The sequence below is a fragment of the Schistocerca piceifrons genome, chromosome 8 (genome assembly GCF_021461385.2).
Source record: "Schistocerca piceifrons isolate TAMUIC-IGC-003096 chromosome 8, iqSchPice1.1, whole genome shotgun sequence".
Lineage (NCBI taxonomy): Eukaryota > Metazoa > Arthropoda > Insecta > Orthoptera > Acrididae > Schistocerca > Schistocerca piceifrons.
The window spans coordinates 454,270,767-454,291,941 of record NC_060145.1 but is presented as its reverse complement, the minus strand read 5'-3'; the positions used below and the strand labels follow the sequence as shown (position 1 = coordinate 454,291,941).

The window sequence follows — 21,175 nt, the reverse complement described above, 5'->3', positions numbered from 1 at the left end:
TTTCTTTGCGCAGACGAGAGCAATTTTGACGCAAAGGCAATAGGGCGATCATGCGAGCCAACTTTGTGCGCAAGCACAGCACCGATCCCGAAATCCGATGCATCTACCATCAACAAAAGGGGTTTCTGGGGATCGAATGGCGTAAGGCAAGTATTTGAAAGCAACGCCGATTTCAACTGGCGAAAGGCGCGTTCACATTCCGTCGTCCAGACGAACGGAACACCTGTACGGCGTAAGCGATGAAGCGGAGCTGAAATAGAAGAGACAATGCGCACATTCACTCACAACTAGTGACTGCAACTTTTCCCTTACCCCGCCCGGAAGATCTTTTTGATAAACTGTGCCCGGGTAAATACTTTTCCAAGTTGGACCTAGCAGATGCGTACTTGCAACTCCCATCCTCGTCGCCAATGATGTGTTGGTAAATGTGCCAACACCTTGTAGATAGAGGAGGCCGAAAAGGAAGCGATCTAACGCAGACGGGCGTGAATTCTGGAACAGGATAAGTAGTGAATTCTAAGAAGAAAAGTATGCAGCTCCTCGAATTTATACGATAACTATCAAACTCCGTAAGGCTAATGGCGCCTTGCTAGGTCGTAGCCATGGACTTAGCTGAAGGCTATTCTAACTGTCTCTCGGCAAATGAGAGAAAGGCTCGTCAGTGTAGTCGCTAGCAATGTCGTCCGTACAACTGGGTCGAGTGCTATCCCGTATCTCGAGACCTGCCTTGTGGTGGCGCTCGGTCTGCGATCACACAGTGGCGACACGCGGGTCCGACATGTACTAAATGGACCGCGGCCGATTTAAGCTACCACCTAGCAAGTGTGGTGTCTGGCGGTGACACCACAAAAAACAAAGTTGTTGACAGGAAAATAACTTCTCAAAACGGTTCAAATGGCTCTGAGGACTATGGGACTTAACATCTGAGGTCATCAGTCTCCTAGACTTAGAACTACTTAAACCTAACTAACCTAAGGACATCACGCACATCCATGCCCGAGGCAGGATTCGAACCTGCAACCTTAGCAGCAGCGCGGTTCGGGACTGAAGCGCCTGGAACCGCAGGGCTATAATGGCCGGCAATAACTTCTCAATTAATGCATGGCGAGGACCATAGTTGAACTTGTGATAGTTTACGTCAAACCTGAACAGAGGATGCTGCGTGAACCCACCTCTAAGAATTAAATACTATGGAGTAGGGCACATTAGTTACAACAGCCTGGTCGCATATCTGAGGAGTCCCAAAACGTAGCAATTTCTCCGAACAATTTTTCAATAAATTTAACAAGTCTCCTCTAAGTAAGACATTCCGACCTTTGTTTACAGAGGTTTCGTGACTGTGTTTAAAAAGAGTGTCATGAACTTTTGTGCCACCCTCAAGTGTAGTGCAGCATTAAACAAAAGTTACTTGGTCTGCCATCATAATGTAAATTTTTTTTTAATCCCTTCGCGAATTGTGGTGTAAGTCTATGCAGATAATGGTGATCATATGAACAGAGATCAGGGAGAGGAAGTTTCAGAGAGAGGATGTGCTCGTCTCTGGATGGCATGTGCTTTGTGCTAAATATTTGTTAATCTTAGGTAGTTCTGCTAGACACTTTTTTTCTGTTTTTAGGCTCTCTCTAGCACTTGTATGATGACTTCATACCTACGAACTTCAGCAAAAGTGGAGTCTGGCTTGTGTAATCTCCAGCTGCGTTCATGCTCAATGCAGCCCTACCTGTGTGTCCAACATACACTTTGTCACAGCTAGTGCAAACGACTTCATAAACACCAATAATTCTTGATAAATTTGTTTCATTCTGATGATTGTCTAAAGCCTGTTTCATACCAGAGCGATTGGAAGCGAGCACAAAGGAACGTTCATTCGCAGACAGTTCGCCAATGTTCGCTGCCATTCGCTTCTAACCGTGAACCGGTGTTTACACTAAAGGGAATGGAGGACAGCACGACACAACGAACATAGCATATGAACGCTGCGTTACTGTTGTCTGGCGCACAGAACTCAACACTATAGAGGGTGACCCAGCACGAATCGTCATTATTGAGGGATATAGCAGGAACAATCCATATGAAGCAAAGAAGTATAGTAAACATGAGCTCTAAAATGCATACGTTAAGAGCTATAAGTACTCCTTTAGCTTCGATACTGTGAAACACATCTTTTCTCTTGCGAGCTCTTTGTTTTCCATATTTTAAGAAGCGGTTGTAGAAATGAAAACAAGGAAAAAATGTCCAGTAAACTGGGCTCTAAAATGCATACCTATGCTAATAACACATGTTCATCTTCCTACTGAGAAACACATCTCTTCTACTGAATAAGTGGTCATATTTACTCGATTTTTCTGCATCGAGTGTTCGTTCCTGTTATATCCTTCAATACTCACTATTCCTCCCAAGACACCATTTCTAGTTATAGCCACAGTGTAAAAATTTGGTTTCGATAGCGACTGTTTTGCTTAGCGAACGGAATATTTTTGACGGTGTAACCACAGTAGCCTAGAAAAGGAAGAATTTAGATGTCCGAATTTGTAGAAAATCTTGAAATACCCTTAACAGTTAATTGCACCTCAATCGGTCCTTAGAATTACTCCAAAACTTTGACATGGTTTTTGATGGTTTCTTATTACAAGTGAGGGCGAAATTTAAAAGGAGAACACTAATTAGTACAGGTTACCAACATGACCTGAAGAAATGCTAGCATTTACACTGTGGTTATTAGCAATTGCGGAGACATTCACGTTAGTCATAGTTTTGCACTTCGTTAGCTGCAGCATGTCAGATAGTTTGTGATGTCTGCAGTGACGTATGCGAAACATTTGAACGATTATGTTAAAGTACGTATAAGAAGGATAATGTCAATAACATACGTTTAATCAAATGTCTACATCTGCATTTACGTGATTACTCTGCTATTCACAATAAAGTGCCTGGCAGAGAGTTCAATGAACCACCTTCAAGCTGTCTCCCTACCGTTCCACTGTCGAACGGTGCGTGGGAAAAATGAGCACTTAAATTTTTCTGTGCGTACCTTGATTTCTCTTATGTTACCGTGATGATCATTTCTCCCTAAGTATGTGGGTGCCAATAGAATGTTTTCGCAATCGGAGGAGAAAACTGTGGATTGAAATTTCATGAGAAGATCCCGTCGCAACGAAAAACACCTTTGTTTTAATGATTGCCATTCCAATTCACGTATCATGTCTGTGGCACTATCTCCCCCTATTTTGCGATAGTACAAAAGGATCTTCGCTTCTTTGAACTTTTTCGATGTTTTCGGTCAGTACCACCTGATACGGATGACACACCGCACAGCAGTACTCCAGAACAGGGCGGACAAGCGTGGTGTAAGCAGTCTCTTTAGTAGACCCGTTGCAGCTTCTAAGTGTTCTGCCAATGATTCGCAGTCTTTGGTTGGCTCTACCCACAACATTATCTGTGTGATCGTTCCAATTTATGGTATTTGTAATTGTAATCCCTAAGTATTTAGTTGAATTAACAGCCATCAGGTTTGTGTGGCTTGTCGCGTAATCGAAATTTACCGGATTCCTTTTAGTACTCCTGTAAATAATTTCACACTTTTCTTTATTCAGGATTAATTGCCACTTTTCGCACCACACAGCTATCTAAATCGTTTTGAAATTCAGTTTGGTCGTCTGATGACTTTACAAGACGGTAAATGACAGCATCATCTGCAGATAATCTAAGAGGGCTACTCACAAGGGGAGGCCGCCAATTGTGAAATTCAGATTCGATTCATACTGCGCATAATAAAGGCTCATGGCCACAGGTGTAATGTGGCAAAGCACCAAGATGCACTTCTCAGCCGTTGTCGAGAAAATAGACAGTTAAAAGAAACCGTTGCGGTGAAATACTTTCGACGATTAACAATCTTCTACAGCGTCGTAGCGCAGCGGTAAGCGCTCGGGTTTGTAATCCGAAGGTCGCCGGATCGAATCTCGCGCCATGCAATTTTTTTTATTATTAGTTTTTTGTAATTCATATATATATATATATATATATATATATATATATATATATATATATATATAAAGTATTAATGAATTGCTTACGCATGTTGGTGAAGGCGGATCGCTCTCCAATTGTACCGCGTCCATTTTTCCGTTTTTTTTTTAACAGGGTGTACCAAAGCTCTCCCGTCCGCACTGATTTTCGACAATGTTATAAGTTGCGCTAGGGACCGCATCTACCTTCTTTCGAAGTTAGCAGGCAACTACGCTGATATGCGGCGGCTCGTTTCGGCCCTTTCAACATCTGTCATTCAAGCGTAACGAGCGAGTAACGGAGTTTATACACTCCTGGAAATTGAAATAAGAACACCGTGAATTCATTGTCCCAGGAAGGGGAAACTTTATTGACACATTCCTGGGGTCAGATACATCACATGATCACACTGACAGAACCACAGGCACATAGACACAGGCAACAGAGCATGCACAATGTCGGCACTAGTACAGTGTATATCCACCTTTCGCAGCAATGCAGGCTGCTATTCTCCCATGGAGACGATCGTAGAGATGCTGGATGTAGTCCTGTGGAACGGCTTGCCATGCCATTTCCACCTGGCGCCTCAGTTGGACCAGCGTTCGTGCTGGACGTGCAGACCGCGTGAGACGACGCTTCATCCAGTCCCAAACATGCTCAATGGGAGACAGATCCGGAGATCTTGCTGGCCAGGGTAGTTGACTTACACCTTCTAGAGCACGTTGGGTGGCACGGGATACATGCGGACGTGCATTGTCCTGTTGGAACAGCAAGTTCCCTTGCCGGTCTAGGAATGGTAGAACGATGGGTTCGATGACGGTTTGGATGTACCGTGCACTATTCAGTGTCCCCTCGACGATCACCAGTGGTGTACGGCCAGTGTAGGAGATCGCTCCCCACACCATGATGCCGGGTGTTGGCCCTGTGTGCCTCGGTCGTATGCAGTCCTGATTGTGGCGCTCACCTGCACGGCGCCAAACACGCATACGACCATCATTGGCACCAAGGCAGAAGCGACTCTCATCGCTGAAGACGACACGTCTCCATTCGTCCCTCCATTCACGCCTGTCGCGACACCACTGGAGGCGGGCTGCACGATGTTGGGGCGTGAGCGGAAGACGGCCTAACGGTGTGCGGGACCGTAGCCCAGCTTCATGGAGACGGTTGCGAATGGTCCTCGCCGATACCCCAGGAGCAACAGTGTCCCTAATTTGCTGGGAAGTGGCGGTGCGGTCCCCTACGCACTGCGTAGGATCCTACGGTCTTGGCGTGCATCCGTGCGTCGCTGCGATCCGGTCCCAGGTCGACGGGCACGTGCACCTTCCGCCGACCACTGGCGACAACATCGATGTACTGTGGAGACCTCACGCCCCACGTGTTGAGTAATTCGGCGGTACGTCCACCCGGCCTCCCGCATGCCCACTATACGCCCTCGCTCAAAGTCCGTCAACTGCACATACGGTTCACGTCCACGCTGTCGTGGCATGCTACCAGTGTTAAAGACTGCGATGGAGCTCCGTATGCCACGGCAAACTGGCTGACACTGACGGCGGCGGTGCACAAATGCTGCGCAGCTAGCGCCATTCGACGGCGAACACCGCGGTTCCTGGTGTGTCCGCTGTGCCGTGCGTGTGATCATTGCTTGTACAGCCCTCTCGCAGTGTCCGGAGCAAGTATGGTGGGTCTGACACACCGGCGTCAATGTGTTCTTTTTTCCATTTCCAGGAGTGTATTTCATACCTGCCACAGTAAATTTGTGTTCGTTGGGTCTCTATTCTAATTCGAACGTTTGACTTACGCTATACGTATTCGTTTCGGAATATCGTTTCTACGTCTTCTATGTATATATTTGATTATAAAAAACAAATACTAAAAAAAAAAAAAATCGCATAGCTCGAGATTCGACCCGGCGACCTTCGGATTACGAACCCGAGAGCTTACCGCTGCGCCAAGACGCTGTAGAGAATTTTTAATCGTAGAGAGTATTTCACCGCAACGATTTCTTTTAACTGTCGATTTTCTCGACAAAGGCTGAGAAGTACATCTTGGTGCTTTGCCACATTACACCTCTGGCCATGAGCTTTTATTATGCGCAGTATGAATCGAATCTGAATTTCACAATTGGCGGCCTCCCCTTGTCAGATTGTCTCCTATGTCGTCAATATAGATGAGGAACAATAGAGGGCCTATAACACCTCCTTGGGGAACGCCGGATATTATTTCTGTTTCACTCGATGACTTTCCGTCTATTACTACGAACTGTGACCTTTCTGAGAGGAAATCACGAATAGAGTCGCACAACTGTGCAGTTTGGACGCAGTTTGGCTGGAAGATGCTTGTGAGGAACGGTGTCGAAAGCCTTCTCGAAATCTAAAAATATGGAATCAATTTGACAACCCCTGTCGATAGCACTCTTTACTTCACGAGAACAAAGAGATAGTAGTGTTTCGCAATAACGATATTTTCTTAATCCGTCCTGACTGCGTGTCAATAAATCGTTTTCTTCGAGGTTCGAGTACAGTATATGTTCCAAACCCCTACTGCAAATCGACGTTAGTGATATGGGCTTTAATTCAACGGATTACTCCTACTTCCCTTTTTGGCTATTGGTGTGACTAGAGCAAGTCTTTAGGTCCGGATCTTTCTGTGAGCGAGCGGTTGTGAAATATACACTCGCTCTGTCACATAGGATACTCTAAAAATCTGCTGTATATAGTTTGTTGGAGAGGGGATAGAGTGATGGTAGGTAAACAATTTTTATTTAGCAACAGAAATTGCTAACCCAACGGTGATACACTCACCGGACAGATAATCAATCACCCCAGCGTGCACAGGTGGATCGTCAACCCTTCACAGATGGCGCAGCCACCGAGTCACGCACTGAAGCACGTGCGCTGTCACTACGTGAGCATAAAGCAAGTAGCGGTAAGTGGGCGTTTATGTTTCAAGCGGACATCGTACGTAAAGATGGGTAAACGTAAGGACGGGACAGAATGGCGTAAGGAATCACTCACGCTTGGCCCCGCCCATGGCCGTACCGGGTGTGGAGTTGCTGCATTTTTGCTGTTCCACGACCGACTGTTCCACGTGTGTACAAGCAGTGGTGTAAAACTCGCGGCCATGAAACACGGCTTCAGAACTGTGGGCGGGAAAAGATCCCGACTGTGAGGCATCTGACATGTGTTTCACGGCTGGCGAATCAAAATCGCTTCCGACCCAAAAGCGATTGCTGCAGGTCGTGAATAAAAGGTACATTTCCAGCTTTTAGCTAGAGATCGTTGCAACGCGCACAGCATCAAACAAATATTTGGAGTGGGTCACCTCGCAAGCACTAGCATAGCCGCATCAGCAAATCCTCAGCGAGTGACTTAGCCTGGATGCGACGTACGGGCACAGCCTTGTGAACTCACTTACTAGCTGAATCCAGGCGTTTATCAAGTCCAGGGGTGGAAATACGCGGCGCTAAATAGTGCTTGTAATGATTTCTCTAGGGGTGACTAATTTTTTGTCTGGCGAGCATATATCATCCGTTAATTACAGCTACAGTGGTGACTCGATTAACCGGACTAATTATTGTCGTAAGTCATTCGGATAATCGAAAATTTGGATAACTGAATGTATGAAAAAAGGCGATTTTTGTATTATTCACTGTAGAAAGGCAACATACCTCAACCGTGTTCGGTCATCTTTGAGGTATACTGTAGTATGGTTATCTTCCTGGGGTTAGTACATAGGTAATGTTAGGTGTTTATTCAAAACTACATAAAGGTACATAAGTACGTGCATTGTCTTAAAATTATGAAAATACCTCCTCCTTGATCATGAATTACCTAACGGAAGTCACATAGGGCCATGAATGTAGTTAACTTTTGTTTAAAATACTTCATACTTGTCATTTGAGATAAAAAAAAATTTCTCTTCATTTCCGCAAGATCACGAATTCCTTTAACTGTAGTAATCTCACCGTATCACACTCACTCAGTTGTTTAACGAAACAATTGAAAGCTGTTTCTGTGGATTGAGTTGCTTTCGTGTGAAATGGTACTGCACCATTTTCTGCTCTACATTTTCTTCTGTTTCATCTTCTTGCATTTGCTGGTGTTCTTTTGCCTGCAACGCGTTTTTAACAATTTCGTTATCCGATAATTATTTGATGACCTTAATCATTACTATCACAAGTGGCTCACTCTGACGTATAATCGGCTATACATTCCTGGCATATTTGTATTTTTGACATTAGCTAATTTATACCCTCCAAACATTTTGCAGTAAACATCCCATTTACTCTCTAGGACAGTTCAGCCAAAGGATGAGTTGGCGCTTTATCTAGTAAATCTGGAACTTTTACTTGTTTACCAGCTTCGTGTTGAAACCTTTTCACTTCAGGGATAACACTACTGTCATGCCATGAATAGTGCCGTGTTTATTCATGCCCTTTTTTGTTTTTATAATTTAAGGGCAACCTGGTATTTTTTAAGAATGTGGACTTTTTTGGATTTTCCATTGATTTCCATTTTATGGATACCGGTAGCGTCTGCGGAAACTGATATTGTTACTCACTCTTTACTAATTTTATATCTTGTAGCTGAACTCTCTCACCGAGAAGCTAAACATTTTGACGATGATGATTTCATAAGCTATATAAAGTCCAGGTCATATCATTTTCGTCCAGTTTATAAAATTTAAGTCTTCTAGGTAATCTTAGTACAGTCACAGGAAAAAGGTCACAATTAACATTAAAACATCCTGTCACCCAGAGACAAGTGTAAAACTTCTCATGTGTAACCTTGTCTGTGGTCTCCTGCAGGAATGTTCCAATCAATAACTTTTCTAAGAATTCCTGCAAAAGTTACTAGCAACGTAGATTCCAAATTTAACATTTCCTAAGTTAACGTTACACCTTTTACAGGAATTTTAAAAGTTTGTTTGACCATGTAATGTGTGTCTAAAGGATACAAGTATCACATATTATTTCTTATCCTTAAGAGATTCCAGTACGGAGCAATATTGCAGGTAATCGCAGATCGAACCAGTAACCTTTTGGTTGCAGGTCTTTTATATGGTCACGACTATTTACGAACGGTCGCCAGCCACAACCGCTAACTTTCATCTTAGTTTGTCAACTCGAGGGCCCAGATGCATTAACACTATCTGCATTCTTTGTGTAGATACTATTATCCAACTGCAGAAAAGGAGAATCGGCTATGAGGGGTGCCCATAAGTGAGATAAAGAACCACTCATTATTCTAAGTTGGTTAAGCAAAATTACTGTGATATGTTACTAACACAATATTAACACATACTTTGAAATTATCATTCTTTCATTTATGGACTATCTCAGCAATTAAACAAATAGTGGACGTTAACCTGTTTTTTGTCTGAGAATGGTGAAGACTTGCAACTCTTTTGAAGTCCTCACTAAACAGTCTTCGAAAACTAAGATAAATCTAGTCATTAAGTTCTATGGACTTATGCAGTTATGCAGTTTAATCTCTTTTACAACAGTATAGTATCATTTACTGCAATCTCTTTCAGTGTACTACTTTATTTATGAAAATCGCAAGATCGTTGTTTTTAGATAAATAATTTCCTTTCCTATTTTTGTTTCGATTAAGCTGAGCTTTCCTTTCATTTCATAACTAAAACGTGGAGTTCGGCAAAATTGTAATTTTCAGAAAACGTTTCGTTTAAACATTTACTGATTATATAAAAAAGAATCATTTGACAATATTTTACTAGCTTAACTTTGCAAAATTATAGTTTTAAAATAGTCGGGATCATTTTCACTATATATATATATATATATATATATATATATATATATATATATATATATATATATGGAATTGGCTGAGAAAAAAAGTCTTGCATATACAGTATATATATATATTAGGAAAATTAAGTTCTTTGAACCAGTAAGGCCATTTAGGCAATGACTGCTGCCTAAAGACTAACTAAAGACTAACTTCAGTCTTCTTTGTCCTACTAAGTTTCCACGTGCCAGATCAATCTATCCTTTAGCCTTCCCACCTTTCGTGGGAATTACATTTTACATTTCGGCTATAAAACTCTGAAGCCCTCAGCACGGACCGTTTTGAAGCTGAGAATATTTATTTTAACACATTTACCTTATTTACAAATAAATTATTTTCAAAATATGTTATACAAAAATCTTTTATGTAACTATCTCACTACAATTCAGACATGAAATTGCTTTAAAGCAGTTTTGTTCAAACTTATTAACAACCAAAAATAAGCCATAAAATTTACTTATAATTGTAAAGAACTTTTTTATGTTTAATTTTTTTAGAAAGTTACATATGCATCAGGGACAAATGAGTTACAAATTATTTTAAAACTATCTTTAAAAGTATATGTTGCATCTATCTCGGCTGACATTTTTTCACCTGGTATTTACAGATATCGAATTTCATTAGAAGTTTTAGATCTCGACAACAATGCGTTGCTTTATGCAAACGACTCAGAAACACTTTCTTTTTTTAACTGTAATGCCTTATCACAGAGCGAAAAACCAGATATCGGTTGCCCAGATGATCATTTTTGTAAAAACCAACAATATAAAAAGGTTGTTCCAAAAGATCATTTTTCGCTTTTTTCAGCACATTTCGATGTTCACTCCCGTCTTCACTATCAAGTTTGCAGGTGCACTTCAAAATTGGATTGGTGTTTTTCTTAATATCGCTTTTCGTAGAAGTTCCTACACCATACGTATCGGCTAACTTACGAGTAGGTTCTCCTTTCTTTAGTGAATCAAAAATGTTTTACCTTTAAGGGATAGCACCACTCTCTTGCGCTTTGATGTTGTTTGGGCACCAGACGCGACACGGCGCAGCCATTGGCAGCAGTCTCAAGCCAGACGATAATGAAACGCGCCTAAATAAAACAATGGTGAAACGCTGGGGCCAGAGACCGTGCGGGGCGTGGGTGGGTCGTGTACGCACGGACTAGACTGCAAAGATATTCCGTTGCGTTTGATAATCCGGATGATCGCTAATCACTATAACTGAGATCAGGACAACTGTCTCCACTGTACTATGAACGTATATTAGTGTAACAGGTACGTATTCGTACTTATTTACTTGAAAGAAGTTACTGTGTTTTTTAATAAAAAGAATTGCTAAGCTTCTGGTTATTCACCCCGTTGAATCTCTTGCAAGAATCTTTATCGTCCTACTGACGTCTCCAGTTGGACCCCTGCGTGCTTCCGCAGTTTTATATCAATGATATTTCTTTTCCTTCGTCATTTGTGAAGCGGATCTTCGGTCCTAGAACCATCTATGGTGTGTAGATTCTTCCATCAGCGACATTACGAGGAGCGTTCAGTATGTGATGCAAATTTTTGTCTAAAACATGTTGGTCTTATTCAGAATTCCAATGCGCCAATTTATTTCCCACTCTCCACAGAGCCCTTTTTTTTCACCATAATCGACCATTGCGGTGGCCTTACGCCACCTTACTGGGAGGGCGTTTATGCCTGCATGGTGTCGACCTTGGAACCAACATCTTGGTTCATCTATATCCCCACCCCCGCACCATCCACGTGCATCCCTCATCAGACAGATGTAAGATGGAAAGTGCGAGATCCAGGCTGTAGGCTGGCTGAAGAAGAACAGCCCCGTGAAGTTTTCTGAGCTCCTCTCGGGCGCGCAGACTTGCAGGAGGCCTTTCTTTGTTATTGAGGACGACGAACAAGCTAAAATAGTTTCTTCAGTTTCCTGAGGACAGCACAATAACGTCAGTGTTGATCGTTGTATCATGACAAACGTCATCAAACAAGTCCCAAATGATCGTTGCCATGACTTTACCGGCTTTGAACTTTTTGTTCGGAGCATAGTTGGTATGATGCCACTCCATGGATTGCCGTTTTGCTTCCGGTTCGAAGTGATGAACCTATGTTTCACGGCCTGTGATGACATCCGACAAAACATTGTCACGATCGGCTTGTAACGCGCAAGCAACTCCGCACAGATGATCCTTCACTGCTCTTTATGGTCTTCTGTTAGGCTGCGAGGAGTCCGGCGAGCACACACCTATGAGTACCCAAACTGGCGGAAGAGTGTTTCAGCACTCGTACCAACATAGACGTCCAGTTGAGCGACGAGATATTTGATTGTGGTCCGTCGATGACTCCGAATGAGAGTGTCCGCACAATCCAACATCGTAAGAGCCGCAGCTGTAACCGGCAGTCCGGCACGCGGGTGATGGGGCAGTTTTGCGGGAACTTGTTGCAACGATGACAGAACCCACGCCCCGGACTCGCTATGCCTATGTTCACTGCCAGGACTCTGAAGATTCCACAACCCCCTATGAGTATCTGCGATGCTCAAGAAACTTAACGACACCTCTCTGCTTGGAACACTCTTCTGCTACAGACGAGCCGGCCGAGCCTAGAACGGCGCTTCAGTGCGGAACCGTGCGACTGCTCCGGTCGCAGGTTCTAATCCTGCCTCGGGCATGGATGTGTGTGATGTGCTTAGGTTAGTTAGGGGACTGATGATCTCAGATGTTGTCCTATAGTGCTCAGAGCCATTTGAACCATTTTTTTGCTGCAGACGGGGTTTTGAAGGCTGCATATAGCGCAGCCACTTATCAGAACTTCATGAAACTGCATGGAGTGAAGCGGGAATATTCCGCGATGTCTCACAACAAATTCTGCAGTTTTTGAACCGGAACTGGCTGAGAAAAAAAGCCTTGCGTTACTTGCCGAGCACCCGTCGTACATTCTCTTCTGACCTCTCCATCGCTCTCGCAATTCGTGTCAACTATGAAGTAAGCAACTTCACTAACGAAATTTTTCTGTATTGCTAGAGGCATAGTGGACAGGACGCGGACTTCCTTTGATGGTTCGCTAAAGGACAGACAAACGGCGGAATACGAACACCAGCGAATGGGAAGCGAACACGACCGAGTGCCTGCCCTTTACACAAGAGAGAATTCTCGTTCGCTCGTATCCACTCCGCTGTCAACCAGACCTAAGAGGCTGCAGGCCGAAATAAGCTGCTCAGTGGTGCTGCCTCTGTCCACAGGTGACCATCACGGCGGAGCAGGAGTGCGTCTACCTGTGCTGGAACCGGCTGAGTCTGGAGAGAGTGCTCAGGCACCGGCCGCTGCTCAAGACCGTGCTCGACTGCATCATAGGTGAGCCACACCTGCCACATAGTTGTTGACAAACTTTTTAAGAAAGGTGTTACCCTACAAACCGATCTGAAAGCTGGTCATCGAGGCACGTTGCCGCACAGTCGCGTTTACGCGGGAGAAACGGGGAGGAGAGGTGAAATCAAACGATGGTACGGCATCATTCGCCGGGAGAACCGACCAGGGGCTGCTCGGGCGCCTGGAGCAAGTCTTCCCATTTGACGCCACTTCCGCGACTTCCACGTCTGATGAAGATGAGATGACATGGTTAGGATAAAGCAAACACCCGTTTCCGGGGAAACGTCTCCTGCCCGGTCGGGAAACGAATCCAGGGCTCCTTAGTCTACGGGTAGCGATGCTAATCACTCTAAGGGCAGCGTACACTCTAGCACCCTTACAAGGGGAGCACGCAATGCACGTCTGTATTAGTCGAGGACAATATCATCGCTCATGGGTGTCAGGACGATTCGGCCGGCTTATAGTGAATCAGCTCGTAGTCGAGGTTGCGTAGGACTGGAAAGACTGTACGACTAGTTATGCAATGGAAATTGCGCTAACATTGGTGATTAGACTTACGAAGTGGATCATCCATCTCGAAAACGGCAAGTTCTTCGTCTGCTATTCTTGTTTCACTGGAGTCCGTTACAATTTCGTTCGCCATGTCAGCTTCCATCGTCGTCATGTGCTGCATATTCATCTTCACTCTCCAGGCCAACATTGTTACATTATCTATTGCTTCCTCCCTTTTCAGTGTTTCTGATTGCTCTCAAATATCCCATACGTTATGCAATAATGTTGGAACGTTGAGTTAGGATGATTCTTTTATTTTTATATATTTTAAATCGAATTCCCATCTCTTTCAAAATTTTCAGTAATGTTTCCGTTGTCCCCGAAAATGTAAGAGCTTCCTCAATGTTGGAATTTCTTTCTTCTGCTCACAATAGTTTATCATAATGTTTTATCAAAGTCATCTACAGACTCTTCTATTCTAGAACGCCTTTGTTTTCTAGGAGTTCTATTTTTTTCTCCAGTTTCTTCCACTTACTTAATTTTTTTGAAAATGTGTGTTACTATCCTTCCTGACTTCCCTACCACTTTTGCTGTCCGCAAGACTGCTTGATCTACAGATACCATTAACTGATTCCCCTTTTCTTCTTGACAGAATTGTACAGCTTTGGATATAAGCCCTTTTTCACCAGAATGTGCCTACTTTCGCGATAGCTTATTTGTTTTTCACTCTCGGGAGTATTAATGATAACAACGCACTGCCCTACAGACGATATTTCAACAGGACAACTGACCTAAAAGCATTGACGGCGGGATGAGTTTTCCTTCGTCAACACTGTACTTGTTTACTGTAGCGCCCCGCATCTTTTCGATAACAGCCGCGGGCGGCCAAGTCCAGTGACATCGTGGTTGGGTAGCAAGTCAGTGCCCTGCACAATACAACAGCTAAACACTGAGCGGCACTTTTGTCTGACAATCTTCCTCTTACACTATCACTTTGATGCCATTTATTCGCAGAAAAATATGTATGAATGCACGTTTCTTCTAAATAAACCAATGCCCACTTCCTTGTGCCTTATCCTTCCCTTTCTTTAGAGGGTTCGCCAAGACAGACACAGGCAGCTACGAGATTCCCCTGCCACTGTTTCCTACTTTCTGCCGCCAGTCACCCTCTATGCCGATCTGCAGCAAGTCCTCGTGGTTCCGTCTTTCCACCTTTGCTTTGCTCTTTTTCTCTGGGAAGGAAACTGGCATTAGATTTCAATGGCCATCGACGTTTGTCCAAACGAGTGATCTCACCGTTTGATTCTCATCAGCCCTACAGCATTTACGTTGTTGTATATCTCATCCAGCTCACAATTATGTCATATCTCCCACTTTCCAGTAATCACATCTCGTATCGGATGATTATTCTTCCTGAATACTTCCCCCTCGAAAACGAGAAGATTACTTTGATCTTTTTATGTAAACACTCCAAGTTTTCAGGCATTGAGTTCTACATACTGGAACAGCATGTTGTGCAGATATAGTTTCAAATTCTTCGAGATTCAAAAGGCTGACTGAGACTGAAGTAGAATGAGATTTTCACTCTACAGCGGAGTGTGCGATGATATGAAACTTCCTGACAGATTAAAACTGTGTGCCGGATCGAGATTCGAACTCGGGACCTTTGCCTTTCGCGGGCAAGTGCTCTACCATCTGCGCTACCCAAGCATGACTCATGCCCCGTCCTCACAGCTTTACTTCTGCCACTACCTCGTCTCCTACCTTTCAAACTTTACAGAAGCTCTCCTTCGAACCTTGCAGAAGTAGCACTTCTGAAAGAAAGGATATTGCGGAGACATGGCTTCGCCACAGCCTGGGGGATGTTTCCAGAATGAAACTGAAGTACGATATCTTTGCACCTTGAGCCTTTTCTCTCTGCCCGACACGATGCCTTCTCTGTAAATATCACGCACACACATTTAACCTCACGAACTCTTTTGCAGGATCAGGTTCCGACTTGCAGTGGCTGGGGTGGATCTCTTGAATAGGCACTAGTTCCGAATATTAGCCCAGATAGTGGGTCTCTGGTCCTTTTACCAGCAGAACGCCTGATTTTTTTTTCTCGAGACGCGCCCATTCAGCGATTTCAATTGTGGAATGTCAATTATGACGATACGAACATGAGAACAACACAACAGCCAGCTCCCAAGCGGACAAAATCTCCGACCCGGCCAGGAATCGAACCCGAGTCCCTTAGCTTGGCAATCCACCGCCCACAGCGCGCAGTTCCCGTGGCAGACTGTGGCGCTGTCGTCCGCTGTCAATGTCAACCCCATGCCGCCGCTTCTCTGCGTCAGTCCTGCCTTACATATGGACAACATAATAACGTCGTCCGCAAATGCGACGCAAATGATCTCAAATAAGACCTCGATCCCTTCGATATTCCTACGACAAGCTTCTTTCATTATGTTTCCGAAGGCCAAGCTTGACAATACGGTGCCACATGACCTCCTTCTCCCAATCCTGTGATTACATTGAAACTCCCGTGACATGGTACCCGAGCTTCAGTGTCTCTTTCTAATCAGTGAGACAAAATCTAATTACGCCAACGAGATTCTTAAGTAGTTCATACTCGGTTAAAAGCAATTAATCACGATCTTACAGTGAATGTAATTGTATGTCTTCTTAAAATCTGAAGACAGGACACGAAAAATGGACTAAGTGCAAGAAACGTGAGACTCAGCTATTCAGTTCTATTTGTTCCATCAAGAATCTTTTGATAAAAAGAGCTGAACTTTTTTTTTACTTTTTATGTAGGGTGTATTCTTATTACTGCTGTATTTTTTAATTCCCTTCCTCTTAATAATGTAGAGTATTGCTTTACACGAACAAATGTAGAACGTGATCACCAAAAATAAGTGCCATTAAAAAAAATCTCAAACTTTGCAAGTATTTTTTTAATAATAACATTGCAGAAGAACACCATTGTGTAATTATGTTGAAACCTTATTTTTGAATTTAAAGAACACAAGCAGTTTTAATTAGTTGATTCTTCGAAGAATCTTCTAATTTTTGTCTGTTGCAGAGCCCTGTTCTTGTCAGCTCACAAGTAGATTTTTCAATGTTGTGATGGTAAAACCAAGTTTATGATCATATTAATGATAAACCCTTGCCTTTTTGGGCCTTATTACCCTGCCTTTCTGTGAGCACTAGTTCACATTTCTTCTTTGGTTGACACAAGGGTTTCGATTCTTTATTATGCATTGTTGTAGTGTCATGACAAATGTCTTATGTATAAGAAAAAAATTTACTCGATATGAACTTAGTTTCGACCATAGATACGTATAGACCGAACACGCCGTCACGTATCAGAGACCAAAACGCCGAATTTCTGTCGTTACACACAGCACTTCGTGGAGTCGTCACTTACAATTTTTCTCATTTATACTTAAAAAGAGGGAGTTATTTTAAGAACTGAACGAATTGTTATGTTAGTATTACACGTGTAGTCGTACAGTTGACGTAAATTCATTGAAATTCCCAGTATTAATTCTATGGTCACCGCTCTTGCATTTGACAACATGAAACGGTACCAGACAGTTTGAAACGCTGTATTCGCAGCTCTTTCTTTTTACAAACGATTAAATTGCAGTTCATCAGTTATTGCAGTTTTTACTGCCCTGTGAGCTAATTTGTTCAGCGCTTCAACAGAATCGGAAATATCAGTATACAATTTTGTTTTCTTACGATTGTTCAGCAACATGTGTGACAAGTTATACTACGTTTTATAAGAAACGACATCCGTTTCTACCCGTACTGTACTATTTTTACACCAAAAAGTTTCAGGACTTTTGCTTACAGATACGGAAACAATATCAAGAGAAGAGAATGAACGTGCATCTGGAATATTTCGTCGGGAGTCGATTTCTAGGGAATTCAGCCACCTGGTAGAAGCCTTTTTATTTGACGTCTCTTAGGCGACTTGCGCGTCAGTGATGATGAACTGATCATAAGGACAACACACACACGTAAGTCCCGACTGGAGAAAATTCCTGACCCGGTCAGGAATCGAAAGTCAGGAATCGAGAGTCAGCAACGCGAGACACAGTACCACAAGGTGCAGACAAGAAGCGGAAAATAAGGCTGGATGGAATGTCTGGTAAATTTCCATGAAAGAATTGAACATTTTTCTAGCGCCTTCAAGGTAGGTAACATCCAAGGATCGAGTAAACAATTTCAACAATGTACAGCGTACATTTCATTGCTGACAGCCGTCCGAGTTGCTCGGCGTGTCGATTGCGGCTGAAAATGCAAAAAAATCTGAATTACGTGCTATTATTAAACATTTTCTTGCGAAATCAAAACAGAACTAAATGAAGTTCATGCATATTCTGCTCCACCATTGAAGACCATTTACTTTCGGATTAATGAATTTAAATGTAGTCGGACAAGCATGGAAGACGAAGCGCTCTCTGGCAGTCCATTTGAGGTCTCTACAATGGAAACCATTGACAAAATCACTGATATGGTAATTCAAGACCGCAGAATGAAAATTCGTGAGTTTTCTGAGGCTGCAGGCATCTCAACTGAGCGAGTCCATAATATCCTGCACGGAGAATTGGCTATGAAGAGGCTGCGTGCGAAATGATTGCTTACAGTCGAACAAAAGCGCATTTGGCACAACATTTCTACGCAATGTCTGGCGATGTTTTATCGTAATTCACAAGAATTTTCGCACAGATTTGTGACTGTTGATGAAACCTTGATCCATCATTGCACGCCAGTGTAAAAAAAGGCAGGCAAAACAATAGCTGCTGAAAGTGCACCAAAAAAAGACCATTTTGTCGGCTGGTGAGGAGGTGGCCACGGTTTTTTGCGATTCCCAGGAATGATCCTAACAGATTACGTGGAAAAAAGCAGAACAACAACTGGACCCTATTCTGTTTAAATTTTTTATCGTTAGTTACTTGCATTCGGTGAAAAAAGAGCAAGGTTGGCACACAAGAAAGTGATTTTTCTCGAGGATAATGCACCATACCACAAATCAGCGATAACAATGGCGAATGTGCATGAATTGGGTTTTGAATTGGTTTCTCACCCACCCCATTCACCAGATTTAGCCCCAAATGACTTCTTTCTGTTTCCTAACCGGAAACTTCGGCTTGCTGGGAAGAAATTTTCATTAGATGTGGAAGTGATAGTCGCAGTCAAAGAGTATATTGCGGAGTCTGACCGAATTTACTTGTCGGATGAGATGCAACAACTGTAGGTTCGCTGGATCACGGGTGTGTCCCTCAAAGGAGATTATGCCGGGACGTACAGTGAGTTGTTTATGAAATAAATACTTACCCCTGCTTTTTCACCAGCATAGCGAACCAGCCTCTTAAGACGTTGGTTAGAAAGAAAACTTTTCTAGTGAATTAGATATTAACATTCTAAGGTCGCGAAATCTTGTCAGTCATCGAGTTTTAGATCTGAGAATCAGCACACACCCTCACTTTCAAAAAATGAGAATGCAATTTTTTTTATTTTTAAAACAATTGTATCTGTGGAAGAAAATTTCAGTTGCTTCCACATATGTTTCCACTGAACGAAACTCTGTACGAGATTTCACCGTTGTACTAAATAAACTTTCACTGAAAATACTACAGTTAAGTTAATTATAATTTGAAGAGTATTACAGAAGTCGGCTACTAATGCCTACCGCCACTTAGCAGCTGAATGAGGTGTTGGTTTGAGTATAATGGCGTGATCATATACCACATTACTAGACTGACAAACATGCATCTTTTACTGAAGCCCGACGTTTGGTAAGATAATATGGCGGCTGAGGATGTTTGTGCATAGTACTACTATAATTTTCTGAAAAGAAATTACGTTGTAAGCCTTACGAGAGGTACTAAACAAGTTCTGCAGTTGAGCAAATATTTGCGTACTAGTAGAGTTTTGATGCGGGCCGCATCAAACCAGTCCCAAGACTGATGACAAAAAAAAAAAGTTAAACACACAAATTGTAGAATCGTATTATAAGAAGAACATCAAGTTGCATATACACACATTTTAAGCAAGCCATAGTTTTCGTACGAACACTCAAATGGATAAAAACTTTATCAGTGACAAATAGCGCTTTCTAATTATAGAAGCATTTTTATAACGAGCGTACTGTTGAAAGAGAAGCCGAAGTTGAGCAGAACTGGTTAAAAACACGTCATTATGGTACGTCTGTTAATATTAGATTTATTAAATCCTTTAGAATACATATAAACTATATAACTATTTCAGATAAGACAAACTGTGATGTAATTATTTAGGCCTACATACACTATTGAGATAAAAATACGTAAGACGTTTTCTAGTTACGCTCGCATTGAGACATATCCCTTTCCTTGCATCTTCCGTCTGCTGTACGAAAAATTACACACAAAGACGACGTACGTATTGACCATGATGTCAAAACTCTAAGGGTATATCATTTTAAAATTTTGTATATCACTGGAGCAGCAACCAGAGAATGAAATCTTCTTGTAGAAATAGTAAACAGCCAATCAGTTGCAAACTGGAAGGTTTATTAAAACCCCTTTACCGTGGTTTCAACGTTTATAAAAAGTCTTCTTCAGAAGGAAATATGGACAACTTGATTACATGTTATGGGAAAAAGGCATCAGACAAATATAAAATTTCTCCTCCATATTAAATTAAAACATGCACAACACGGTTGCTGTCATGTGATATATCATCACCAACTTACAATTGCAACTCATTGGCTGTGTACTATTTCTGCAAAAGGTAGTTTTATCATTTTATCCCCATTTTCTACGATTGTTTTATCAGTAAACAAACAGTTGTTTACGTGTCCTTTGCGCTCGTCGCCATATTGCGATTCTAAAGCGCTGGCTGTTGTGACACCAGTGATATTGCATACGGTATTGCCAGTATAGTAATGTATGTCTGTGAAAGTGATGCATACTTTATATGATCCACGGTCTGAGAAGGTTAGGACTAGGTCGAAGAGTTTGGTGGTAGGTATCGCAATCAAGAAGATTAGAATAAGTGAAGCCACTGCTGCCATATTGGTGTGCCCATAACATATGGTGTCGCGTGAGTATTCATACTGTATTTTAGTAATAATTCATGCTCTATCAAAATACATACTCACAAATGACTGCTAATTTAATATACGAAAGTTAAGAAGGCAAGTTTCATGGAGTATTTAACCTAGAAACTCACTTCCGGGACCAGTGAGACGGTTTCCCTGGCTTCAGTCGATGACTGTGCTCGATATAGGCAGTGTGATCTCCCCTCATTCTAACCTCGTTGATACGGTATTTCCAGTATAGTAATGTAAGTCCGTGGTACAAACATACGTTAGTAGACTGGCAGAGTCGTAGGTTTTACTCACGGAGGAGGAAAAATGGCCCGCATCTCGTGGTCGTGCGGTAGCGTTCTCGCTTCCCACGCTCGGGTTCCCGGGTTCGATTCCCGGCGGGGTCAGGGATTTTCTCTGCCTCGTGATGGCTGGGTG

General features: G+C 42.7%; 1 protein-coding gene across 1 annotated transcript in view; it reads left to right on the top strand.

Annotated features, from left to right (window-relative positions):
* The window catches only part of LOC124712445 (blood vessel epicardial substance-like), a 171,704-nt gene that overhangs the window by 50,331 nt on the left and 100,198 nt on the right, over positions 1 to 21,175 (top strand). The window contains exon 6 of the mRNA XM_047242739.1: positions 13,053 to 13,164. Within this exon, the coding sequence (XP_047098695.1) occupies positions 13,053 to 13,164 (112 nt within the window). The remainder of the gene's footprint in view (positions 1 to 13,052; positions 13,165 to 21,175) is intronic.